At 43.4% G+C, this 12,352-nt stretch overlaps 1 protein-coding gene across 1 annotated transcript in view; it reads left to right on the top strand.

Moving 5' to 3' along the window:
• LOC138597278 (F-BAR and double SH3 domains protein 2-like) overlaps positions 1-12,352 on the top strand; it is a 70,093-nt gene that overhangs the window by 53,509 nt on the left and 4,232 nt on the right. Inside the window, exons 13-20 of the mRNA XM_069668859.1 lie at positions 2,792-2,881; positions 3,117-3,179; positions 8,343-8,477; positions 8,789-8,872; positions 8,980-9,157; positions 9,867-10,087; positions 11,630-11,822; positions 11,969-12,063. Coding sequence (XP_069524960.1) covers positions 2,792-2,881; positions 3,117-3,179; positions 8,343-8,477; positions 8,789-8,872; positions 8,980-9,157; positions 9,867-10,087; positions 11,630-11,822; positions 11,969-12,063 — 1,059 coding nt within the window. The remainder of the gene's footprint in view (positions 1-2,791; positions 2,882-3,116; positions 3,180-8,342; positions 8,478-8,788; positions 8,873-8,979; positions 9,158-9,866; positions 10,088-11,629; positions 11,823-11,968; positions 12,064-12,352) is intronic.

Here is a 12,352-nt window from a genome sequence, read left to right as displayed (position 1 = left end):
AAGCGTAAGGTAGACATTTCACTTCTTGTAACATTGTCTCAGACGGCTCAACCTGAAATCCTGATTCCTCCCCTGTTACTACTAAACGTGTCGCTCTCTTGTTGCCACAGAGGAAGGAAAAGGAGCAATAACACTAAAAGAGATAAAACGGTGTATTTGTTTTAAGCCTTTGAATCTTTTTTTTGCGGTGTTCAACAGTACGCACACTCCAATCTTTAGAACTCTGTTTGAACTGAATCCATAATCTTTAAAGTATAAAGTGTTACGTCCCCGAACATCGATAGGGGATGAGGAGAGTAACAATAAAACAAAACCCAGGGAAAAAGAAGGAATTTATTAAGGCAAACTTTCAACACAAAACAAGCTTTTATAAAAACAAAGCCGATCTTTCTTTCTACATCCAAAAACTATGAACCAAACTTAAACAGCAAAGTAACACTAAAGAAAACACTGATGAAACATGAAGGCCTCCAGGAAAAACACCCTCCTTCCACAGAAGGAGTAGATACGAGCAAGTTGGCGTCTGACACGCGGCCGAATGGCCCACTGGCGACTGGCTGTCTCCTCTCTGCTGCTCTTTATACTCTTGCCTTGATTGGAAAGTCAACGCAGGCGAGCTTAATCACCTGCTGCACCAAGGGGAGAGCAGCACCTGAGGAGCACACATAACAGGGGAGAGAGACACACAGGAGAGCACAACACCGCACTACGGCACGTAACGAGAGTAAGAGTGTGTGTGCTGCTCAGAATGTGTTGCCTCTTCCTGCTTGATAAAAGACTGTTTCCTAAAACTACAGCAAATACTTGAATAGTTATTAAAATATATCAGCAGTATTAAGTCAAATGAACATTTTTCACAACGTAAAATTCAATGTATTACATATTCTTTTATGAATGATGTCTGATGACAGTGTGCCCTAGGCTAGCCCTCTGTGCGCTCTCCACAGGAGCTTTTGATAGTAATAGAGCAACATGCTTCAGGTATAAAGATGAGAGAAATAACGATCTGATCCATCCGTCATCTACACCGCTTATGTTCAGGGCCGCGGGGAGGCGGGGTTACACCCTGGTCTGATCGCCAGTCAATCACAGGGCTGACACGTTGAGACAGGCAACCTTTCACGCTTACATCCACACCTACCTATGAGTAACCAATTACACTAACGAGCATGTCTTTGGACTGTGGGAGGAAGCCGGAGTACCCGGAGGGAACCCACGAATGCACGTGGAGAATGTCGTCCGAACCGGAACTCGAACCAGGAACCTTCTAGCTGTGAGACAACAGCGCTAACCACGGCACCACCGTGCAGCCCGAATGATCTGATGAATTTCCTTTTGGAAAAATAGGGGAAAAAAACCTTTCCCTTCCTCTGCTGCGCTCCTCTTTGTAAGACGTTTAGAGAGTGAGAGCGGGACAACTGTTTAGGTTGTCCCTCATACTAATAAGCTGTTGAAGGCTGTTCAAACTGGCTAAAGCAGGCCTCATAAACACAAAGCATCAAAATAAAAGCATCAACATAGGGACAAGATTGTGCTCCCGGACACTCTCCAGCACAAGCAAATAAAAGGAATACTGATTGGAAAATTGATTGGAAGTTTGTGCTCATAATCTCGGCACAGCTGTATCTGCATTGGCATTTTTATACCTAGGGAAATATGTGGCATATTTTTATATTAAAACACAGTGCACACACGGTAGTGCCTCTATAAGAACAAAATACCAATCAGTCCCCTGAGGTGATGCCGATTCTTTCTTTGAAAAAACTGCAATGTGAAACAAGCAGTTACATATTGGTAGTGACTGTTTAACAACCTCGCACACACCATGAAGCTTCTTATATCCTTTAGTTTGTCATTTCAGATGGATCTCACAGGCTGTATAAGTCATTGCATTCCTCGACAAGGTCGGCTGTTGTCATCTTTTAAGTTCTGGCAAAGCACATTTTAATGGGAGCTGATGTTTCATGTCTGCTTCCTGAGCAGTCTTGGTAAAAAAAAAAAAAAGCTGTTCTCACAGTAAAAAAATCATTCTTCCTGCAGCTTCTCCCTACCTGTATATCTCTACATCTATTTTCTGTCTATTTTTCTGGCGGTTTTATTGATTATTACAGGGCTGGACTGCCTGTCTGTCTCTCTGTGTGAGGTTTTACAGTGATCAGTGCTCACACCACTGGCTGCTCTTTTTATTGACTTTGACTAAGGTGTGTACTGCTGCATAGATAACTAGGTGTTAGCCATTGTTTTAAATCTCTTCCTCTTTACTCTTGTACATTTATGGTCAAACAGCAACATTTATTTCCTGCCTCCAACCAAAAGGTGAAAAAAATGGAGGCACTTAAGGAGTCTTTATTGATCAAAGCCAGGAAGTCTGTCTTGACAGTGTGTATCCGTCTGTAGGACTGCACGTCTCTGTGGGAGGCTATCAATCTGCTCTGTCAGCATCAGTGAGGAAGGAAAGCAGAGGCTAATGAAAGCGGAAATTGATGAAAATGGTGAGAGACAGCAGGGGGAAAAAAAGAGAAGGGATCAGGGATGAAAGAGCGTTGAAGAGGCGAGACGGATTGAAAGTTAATCTCAGGGGTTTCCCCGCTGGTGGATATTGCCTGATCATCATATTGTCTCGTTAGGAAAGAACACAGCGTGTCCAGTGTTCACAGCTCGTCAAAGAAAGTGCAGCAAAGTTTGCTGTTTTAACTCCGTTGTTCCTGTTTTAAATAATATCCCAAGTAAAGAAAGAACAACTGAGATATATTAGATGTTCTTAACATGTCTCATTTCTCTCTCTCCAAAGACAATAAAACTAAAAGCTGAGGCTCGGTTGGACCTTCTGCGGCAAGTAGGGGTCGCTGTGGATACCTGGCTGAAGAGCGCCATGAACCAGGTGTGTTCCATCACTGAAGATTTACACCTACACTGCTTATGTGTGTGTGTAAGCCTCCTCTTCTGTGTGACTGGTACCTGTTTGTGAGTGCATACCTGCAACCCTTGACGTGTGTGTGCATTCAAATCATTTCACGCATGAATTCCAGTTTGTATCTGTTGTGCTGTATCGGTGTGAGTGTGCCCGTTTGCAACATGTGTATAAACCCCCCTCACTCTCTCTGTGCATGCTGTAGGTGATGGAGGAGTTGGAGAATGAACGTTGGGCCAGCTACACTTCCCACGATCCCTCACTGTCGGTGAGACACCTCCCCTCACTGTGCGTGCGGCGCCGCTTTCTTGCCAAGCCATCGGAATCGGTTCTGTTTCCATAAAAACAGAACATTTATTAATAAAATCTGGAAACATTAGAGGAATATAAACCCTTATGTGACTATGTTTAAACATTATGTCGTAAAGTTTTTGGCTTGGCTGGAAAGTGCAATTCTCACAGCTCTAAATTAGAAGTAGGAGAAGATACCTTTAACCACTAAGCTGTTGTAGCTGTTTTTGCATGCATGGTGGCCTTTTTTTACCCACTTCAAATGAAAACCACCAGACCACAGAATTGTGTCACTGTGTGATAGTCATGTACTCACTATGAGCTCATCTGTCTTCTTGCACTTTGCACATTCTGCACTCAATTCAGCATCATTTTGAACTCTGACTCACGCATATAGACTTTTCATTCTTTATGATATCATTATAAGAGAAAACCACCCAGCTCGAACGCACTTCTCCTGAAAAATCACTTCCTGAACGATGTAAATTGCGAGATAATTGACCTCAGCCCTGCTGCCTAATCATCTGTCACTCCAGTTAAAGCCTCTTAAAACGCCCCACTTCCCCGCTTGAATACTGATGTAGTCTTTGAAGAATTTACTTTTTATTATATGACCCTTAACTTATAAGAGAGACGCCTGAAGGGACCTTTTCTTTTTTTATCACTGCGTAGTGTTTATGAGTGGGGAGGAGGAGGACCACAGGGAGTTCCCTCATTACTGACAGTAATAGAATGACATTTTTCTTATACAGCAGCCAGCCTAAAACATATAATCTTCCAGTTTGGGAATCACACTTAACTGCTTTTTTACTGAAGGTTGGATGAGAAGATTGATAACGCACTCATGTCTCTACTGTAAATTTGTAGCGATAGCTTGGAGAAGGTTAGCTTAGCCTAGCAAAAAGACTGGAAACAAGGGGAAACAGCTACCTAAGGTTAGAAAAATAGCTACCAGCACCTTTCAAGCTCTTTAAAGTGGTAATCTGGAAGATTTTCATGTAAATAAATGTTTATCGCAGAATGAGGTAACACAATGGTGATTGAGTCTATGGCCCACTGATGAAAGCCTTTGCATTTGCAGTATTACAGACTGGCTGTTGGTGACAAAATCACAAGCAGCGCCCAGTTAGTGATGCGTTTTCCATCACCCAGCAGTGGTTGGTGTGTCAGAGAGGGTAGGCGGAGCTAAAGCAACATAAAGCGGCGCATTTTCCGGTCTCTGTGAGTGTTGTGAGTAAACAGTAATCTACTATGGCTGAACAAACAGAGAAAGATCGATGAGTACAGATAAAACTTAAGTAAGTAAGTAACTTAAATAAGTGAAAAGAAAAAGAAATAAATTTGACGCTCAGATGAAGACAAACTAGTCTAAAAAGGAAAGCAACCGCGAGGAAAATCAAGGGTTACAACCGGAGCCAACCGTGTGCGTCACACATGCGACACTGTCTGGATATCTGGGAAGTGTATCACCATCGGTGCTGCCAAAGAGAACAAAACTTGAGATCTTCGAGATTACCGATTTAATAATGTGTATTAGTTAAACAAACAAGGTACATCATGTTAATGTGTGAGCCTTTGTAGTGGTCTGGTTGGTGGTTTATGTTACCTTTGGACACAGCCAGGCTAGCTGTTTCCAGTCTTGATGCTACGCTATGCTAAGCTAACCGCCTGCGGGAGTAAGCTTCATATTTACCAAACAGACAGCCAAACTTAATGTAGCCTTCAAATATTCACCATCAATTATGCAGCTTTATAAGCTGTGTTCTTTTGTGTGTGTGTTTGTGTGACTGGATTTGTTCATGAGTTATGGTAATTTATGTTCATGCTAACCCAACACATTGGACTATGTTGGGTCTGTGTGTCTGCAGCAGGACTAAACATAGACAGTCTTCTCTGTTTGAGGCACTTGACGCTCTGCTCACATGATCATGATGCAGAGACAAAGAGAGAGACAGAGAAAGTCTGGCGAATGCGGGAGAGAGCTTCTAGGAAGAGCTAAACGCAGAGAAGGAGGGGCGATTGAAGAAGCTGTGCAGAGAATTAGAGAGAGTGTTGGAGAGAAAATAACTGAGGAATGAGAGAGAGAGAAAAAGGAGAGGTGGTGTGATGTGGAGGAGGGGTGAGGAGGGAGCAGCGTCAGGGTGATGATGTTGAAGTAAAATTGGATGCAGAGGTGAGAGAGGGGAAAAGTGCATGGATCATACTGTCGGTCAACAGTAACATGCAAAGAAACGTTTTGTACATTCATACAAATACATTTACAAATGTTTACCTGCAAGAAGGAGCTAATGTTAGGGAATTTGGGGGTTTGATTTATGTGTCCTTCGGGCCTGTCGTTCATCTTCATCATGCTTTATTTATAAGATAAATCGGAAGGAAACTAGACTTGCTAGTTGCTGAGTATTAAGACGTTTGACAGCAGTTCACCATCCTTTGATTTTAGTCGCAGTGGACTGGAGCCTTAAGAGACTGACTCTCGTGAAGAAAGAGGGATTATCATAACAAGGTGCAGGAAAGAAAAGAAGGAGAGGAAAGTGTAGGGCGGATTGCTGATTAGCGAGATTCAGAAGAAAGTATGGATGGATTGTGAATAATAATCCGTCGAGGAGAGCGCAGACACAATGAGGGCAGGGAGCAGGCACTTCCCTCGGCCCTCTCTTTATTCCACTCAACTTTATTATTACGACTCTGAAATACTGTAAGCCAGAAACCCCCGAGTCGTTCAGGCAGCCGCTGCCTTCATTACAATATCACTTTCACAGTTATTACCTCCAGGACCGATAAAGTCGGCCATTGGTCTGCACAGTCTGTACACACTGAGATGTATTCTTGGTGATATTGTATTGGGTTATTACTGTAATTCATGCAGGTCATTTTACTGAAGGGATAAAATGGAATTGGCCCTAAAGCAGTAAAGCCTACTTCAAATCAATGCAGTGAAGTGGATAAAGGTGACGTAACACAACAAACCTTGGAAGATGGAACTGGGTATTATTATGTCATTCTCCATCACAGTCTACAATTTATCTCTCCGCCCTGTTAGGTTTTTTATGGCAGCATCTAAATCACTCCCAATTTACTGTATAAGAACCATTGCTGCAAAGGTAGTCCTGGACAATGATGCTTAACACTAAGCCCGAATATACCAGCTACTAACAGGCAGCAGCAGTTGTCCTCCATATATGAGTGTAGGTTACTAAATACTCACAAATAATTTCACAGCCTGCAGTTGTATTTCACTTTTTGTGTGCATGTAAAATATAATTGCATGCAAGTAACTAAGGCCGCTTTCCCACTGGTCAAAAAACCCACTAACAGACAGCTTTTTTGCTTAGTGGGAAAGGCTACAATTGACATTAAGACCCGGGTCAAATGACTCTGCAGAAGACCTGGGTAATTATCTCCGATCGGCAATGATGGGAACATAAACCTGGGTTTCTAATCTCCGCCCCCTTTCCGGTATGATGCTATGACGCGCCTCCTTGTCTTCCCGGGTCTGAAAAACGGGTCAATGCGCTACTTTTGGTGGGAACGGGGTATTAATTTGTGAAATGTGTCCTTAGACATAAAAGTTTGTGACTGTAAATAAGTTTAGCAGGTGTAGAAATATTTTGTGCACACAGAAAAGATCGTGGCTGTAGAAACTCCTTCACGCTGTCCACTGACCATCCAATCAGAGGAAGCTAAACCATCCAAAAAGGGTGCAACTGATTCTAGCGTGGGGATTCATGGTGGTGAAAATCTTTCTGACCTTTATTTGACTCCATAATATCACCCTAAAAAACTCCCACAGTGGAAGAAAACCAAAATACAGAAATATATCAACAACCATCTGATTCACAACTGCTGTACAGACATCCAAAAAGTTAATAGATTGTAATACTTTTGTTTATCCCCTGACTTTTTCTCAGTACGTAATTGGGACCAATTTTAAATGTTTTTACTAATCTATCTACTTAATACTTGGGTTTCTGACCAAATACCTGCTAAACTAATGGCATTCCCATTATTCGGATCACTTTGTTTTGGTTTTCTGGGGGGGGATTTTTGCTTTAACAGGAAATATTGGGAGAAGAGAGTGGGGGATGACATGCAGCAAAGGGCTGAGGGCGGGAGTCAAGCCTGAGGCCGCTGCGTCGAGGACTGCAGCCTCTGTATATGAGGCGCCTGTTCTACTCACTGACCTAAACCACTACCCTGATCACTTTGTTTTTATTGCCAATTAGCAAATGCTAGCATGCTAACAGGCTAAACCAAGATGGTGAACATGGAAAACAATATTCATGCTTTACATCAGCATGTTAACACTGTATTTGGGAGCATGTCGGCATGCATTACATTTACTGTTACATATAACGTGTTTGTAAGAAGGTTAGTACAGTTTACAGAGAATCAAACATAGACGTGTGTATGTATTTCAGCTGGAGGGATTTTTAGTAACAATTCCCAGGGCAGAGTTTGAGAAGAGTGTGTTAATATTTACTGGACAACACCTTCAGACCACACCTGAAGGTTTTTTTCTCCTCCCTAGAGAAAAGAATCTGATGTCAAGGAGACCAACTTGGGCTATAATCCCATATACAAAACACACAACTATTTTGTTCTGTGCTGGTGTAGAGTTTACTCTGTCAACAGAAATCTGATGACTAAACACAATGACTTAGGAATGGATAAACACACACACACACACACATACACACACACTATTGTTATGGTCAGCTCAGCTTGCTCTGTGTGATGGATCTTTCTACCAGCGAGATCACGTGACCTTCATATAGGCCAGTGAAATTCTCCTGGAACAAAAGAGGGAGGAGCTGGATCATATGAAACATTAGGTCCTCTACACCTGTCTCTAAAAGCTGTAGCACACACACTGAGCAAGAGAGGCAGGAAGAGAAGGTAAGCATTGCTGTGGGCTTAATTATGACACTAGGACAGAGAGAGTGCAAACAGACAGGAAGAAGGGCTTTCATGTTATTAATATGTGATTAACTTCATATGGAAAGATTTTATTGATTCGATCTGGATTAAAAAAGTGTCTTTTCCCTCTGGAGCTTTAGAGTCGAATCGAGCTCGTCTTTTTAGGCCTTAACGTTATAGGAGGTTTTGACTGAATTCGGCTTTGTTTGTGTTTCAAAAGGGCACAGTGGACTTGGAGCGTGAAGAAGGAGAGGAGTGTGAAGAAAACATGGAGGTCTTTGACGACAGCAGCTCCAGTCCTTCGGGAACCCTCCGAAACTACCCGCTAACCTGCAAGGTCCTGTATTCGTACAAGGTATAAAACAGACACTCACACAGAGTTACCCTCTGTATTAACACTGTCACACACCTACATGTATCACATTTCTAAAGATATCCGCTCGACCACAACACACAGTATCAAATGCAATCACATGCATTCATGTGCGGGCTATGATAGGTTGACCCTTTGGGCACTTCAAAGTAAAATCTACAGTATCCAAATGTCTTTTCTACATGCATGATAAATCAGAGAAATTGTTAAGGCAGCATATTTTTAAGAGTTCCCTTTATTCTCAATTTTCCTCTTTTTCTGCCCCTCACGCTGCTGCTGTGTCTCACCCGCAGGCCTCTCAGCCGGACGAGTTAACTATTGATGAGAAGGAGATGTTGGAGGTCATTGAAGATGGAGACATGGAGGACTGGGTCAAGGTGCGCACAAAATACACAAACACATATCTGCGTTACAAATCTTTTCATGCTGCTTTTGTGAATGCACTTCATTGTTTGTTAGTGTGATTGTTGTCTTTGTCCTCCAGGCTCGCAATAAGACAGGCCAAGTGGGGTACGTCCCGGAGAAATACTTGCAATTCCCGACCTCCAACAGTCTCCTGAGCATGCTCCAGTCCCTGGCCACGCTCGACGCTCGCTCACACACCTCGTCCAATTCCACCGAGCCGGAGCTGCACTCCAACTGCATCAATGGTGACACTAACAGTAAGTGCGCCTGTAAATCAGGCGAGTGGTAAATTGTTCTTTGAAATAATTAAACTGCATGCCAGGAGGCTGGGTGAAACAAGCTAGTTCCAGCTCTACCAGTGTAAATGAGGTTTTTTCCTTCTTGTAATGGGGTTATTATCTGCCTCTGATTAAAAGATTTTTCTCTTTGCTGCTCCGCTGGAGTCGCTCAGAATCTGCTGGTAAACAACGCTTGTTTTGCAGAAGCTGGGTTTCGTTAGAATAAGCAAGTGTTGGTTTTCTGCCTTGGTGGGTAAAACAAGTTGATAGAAACAGAAGCAAGAGCAAAGCAGCATAAAATATGTAATGAAGAGAACAAGACACCACAGGTCTGAGCTGTATCACAGATATGAACTCTATTTGTACCCTCCTCTTAATTCCTGCAACACAACTGGCTGCCTTTTTTCTGTCTTTGCTACCTTCTTTCTTCTTCAACTCTCTTTCTAATGACATGTGTCAGCTCTACCTGAATACTTGCAGCGTGCACACGGGGAAATTCTGGCACCCAATTATTATTAGTTACGTCTTATGTCTTCCCTGTATCTCCCTCTCTCCAGCAGTGTGCACCGTTCTCTTCATGACAATGAGGGCTCGGCAGACAGGAACTACATTTCCCGGAGAATAATTATTCCCTCTGTGCATCGCTCATTGCCTTTTGTCTCTCTTTGTCTTCCTCCTCTCTCTGCAGCAATGTACGTCCGTGCACTTTATGATTACGAGGGCCAGGCGGACGAGGAACTCTCCTTTGCCGAGGGGGCGGTGATCCGTCTGTTGAGCCGGGACACTCAGACGGATGACGGATTCTGGGAGGGGGAGCTTAATGGACGGGTGGGCGTCTTTCCCTCCGTGCTGGTGGAAGATTTCACGGAGAATGGGGAGACCAGCGGAGGAGGGACGGGAGACATACAGGTATGTGGGGACAAGAGGATACATGTCACAGATGTCACACATGTTAGGTTAGGGGAAGGACATATTAAACGTTTAAATTGTCTGTGTAAAATTGAGACATGATCCCACTTAAGTAACACGTTCAGAGCATCACTCTCAAGGAGCTGGAAACTTATCAGTCTTTCCTCAGGGCAGAAATGCCGAGGATAAAGTGTCGTCAACTCTGCCACTCCTCCCCCCTCTCTCCCTCCCCCTCCCTTCCTGGCTGTTGTGCAGTAGATCTATCAGCAGGGCAGAGTTCACAAACAGTGGATCAGAACAGCCGTGTTCCTGCAGCACTCTGATAAAAACCCTGCACTGCAATCACAGAAAGAGGTCTTATCTGGAGTACAGAGTGCTGCCTTATTAGTGGTAGAGCAACAGGAAGGATACAGCCTCTCCCTTCCTTTATGCCTGTAGACATAACACACACCACAACAACTCTTAACGTCTTATTGGGGATGTTTGGTTAGAAATGTGTATCCTGCTAGTTGCTGCCAGTTTCAGGCTTTGGCAGGTCACTCTTAAAATAGTAAACAAGCAGTATTTCTGTAAAGTACTTCTTAAAGTATTCCTTGTGACAAACCACCAGAGATTTATCAGCTGATTCTGCAGCTGACCTCAGCTCCTTCAAGCATTTTAGCCTCTTTAAATATGTTGTTTCGGTTTAACAAAGGGCAGGTTAATAGTTTTTTTTAATACGACTGCTATAATGTTGCTATTTTCTACTTCAACAAGCAGCTCTCATCAGTGAAAAAGCTCTAAAAGCCAAATGTATTTTACAGGCTGTAAAACACGACGCACACCGCACTGCCTTTTTTGTTAAAGCCTATGGTTAAAAAAAGAGCACCTCCTTGCGCCTTTTTTTTTTTTACTGTTGTTAAGGCAACCCCGGAGAAAAAACGGCCATGACGTTGGGCGCATTTCTGCTTTGAGTCATTGTTTTTTCAACTCGAGGCGCTTCCCCAAAAACGAGAGGCGCTCTGCAACACAAAAGCAGCGCGCAAAAAGCATCCCTCTCATGGAAAACAACTACAAAAAAGCCGCTCCCAGCTGCTAAAACGCGTTCTGTCTGATCCGGCCCTTAACTCACTGAAAAAAACAGCAAAGATCTCGCACGCCGGCATGTTTAACAGCAGAACAGCTTCTTTGTGTTGATCTGAAGCAGACGTTCACAGATATGGAAACTTCAATGACTGTAGGGATTGTTTTAGTTACGTCTCCTCTCACTGATCCTCCTCTACTCTGCTAACCCGGAACAGATCGGCTGCAGGAGCCGTATCTTTCAACAGAGCTGTCAATCATCATTTTTACAGCATCAAATAACTGATTAAAACTAAACTAAAGACTAAATATTGACGATGTTATGTTAAAAGCTTGTGTGCTGCCCCCAAGTGGCCAAAAGAATCTAATAAATAACAATTTCCCAGATACACTGATACAGTGTAGATACACATACAGACACTTTGTGCGGCAGCAGGTTTCTTGATGTAGCTCTCTGTCTATTTCTGTCCCTTTCTCTAGATTTCACCATCTCTGAAGTTGCCCTCTTCTCTGCCACCTCTCCCGCTGTACGACCAACCTCCCATCAGCCCTTTCACCAGCCCGGAGACCTCCACGCCGCCTCCTCTCCCACGCTCACCCTCCACCGCACTCAATGGGGAGCACAAGCCTCCGCCGCCCGCCTCGTCACACAAGGGACCGCTATCCACCCACAGTAAGACACGTGCACGCACACACACACACACACACACACAGAAGTTTGTGTGTAATTGAGTTAATTGAGAAGACGTCAATGTGGCTTTTTACTGTAAGTTTATAGAAACCTCCTCTCTCTCTCTCTCTCTCTCTCTCTCTCTGTAGATCAAAGCTCTGGCAGGAGTCCAGTGTCTCCAGGATTTCCTCAGACTCAGCCGCTGAGATTCACCCCTGAAGGAGGCCCCGGAAAACTACGACCTGTTAGTATAAAAGTTATTTAAGAAGTGTGTTTTTTGTGTCCGATGTTTATGTTTTAATGTACTGTCAGTATGTTGTTATGATAAAGTTTGACGGGCTCGACATTGTTTTGCTCCCATTTTCTTTTGATACTTGAAACCCAGTTGTGATTTCTTAAAGTAGAGAGAAACAAACTTAATTTCTGTCCCTCAGCAGTTGTGATTGTTTGTCAGATGAGTAAAAGTAGGGCAGCCCTGTTACTACCCCAACAATAGCTTCCCTCTCTTTGCCTTCATACTTTCATTTATTGTG

This window comes from Semicossyphus pulcher, unplaced genomic scaffold (assembly GCF_022749685.1).
Source record: "Semicossyphus pulcher isolate SPU_LCO1_2020_fin unplaced genomic scaffold, fSemPul1.0.p SCAF_19, whole genome shotgun sequence".
In the NCBI taxonomy this organism is placed as follows: Eukaryota; Metazoa; Chordata; class Actinopteri; order Labriformes; family Labridae; genus Semicossyphus; species Semicossyphus pulcher.
This window is presented reverse-complemented; position numbering and strand designations above follow the sequence as displayed.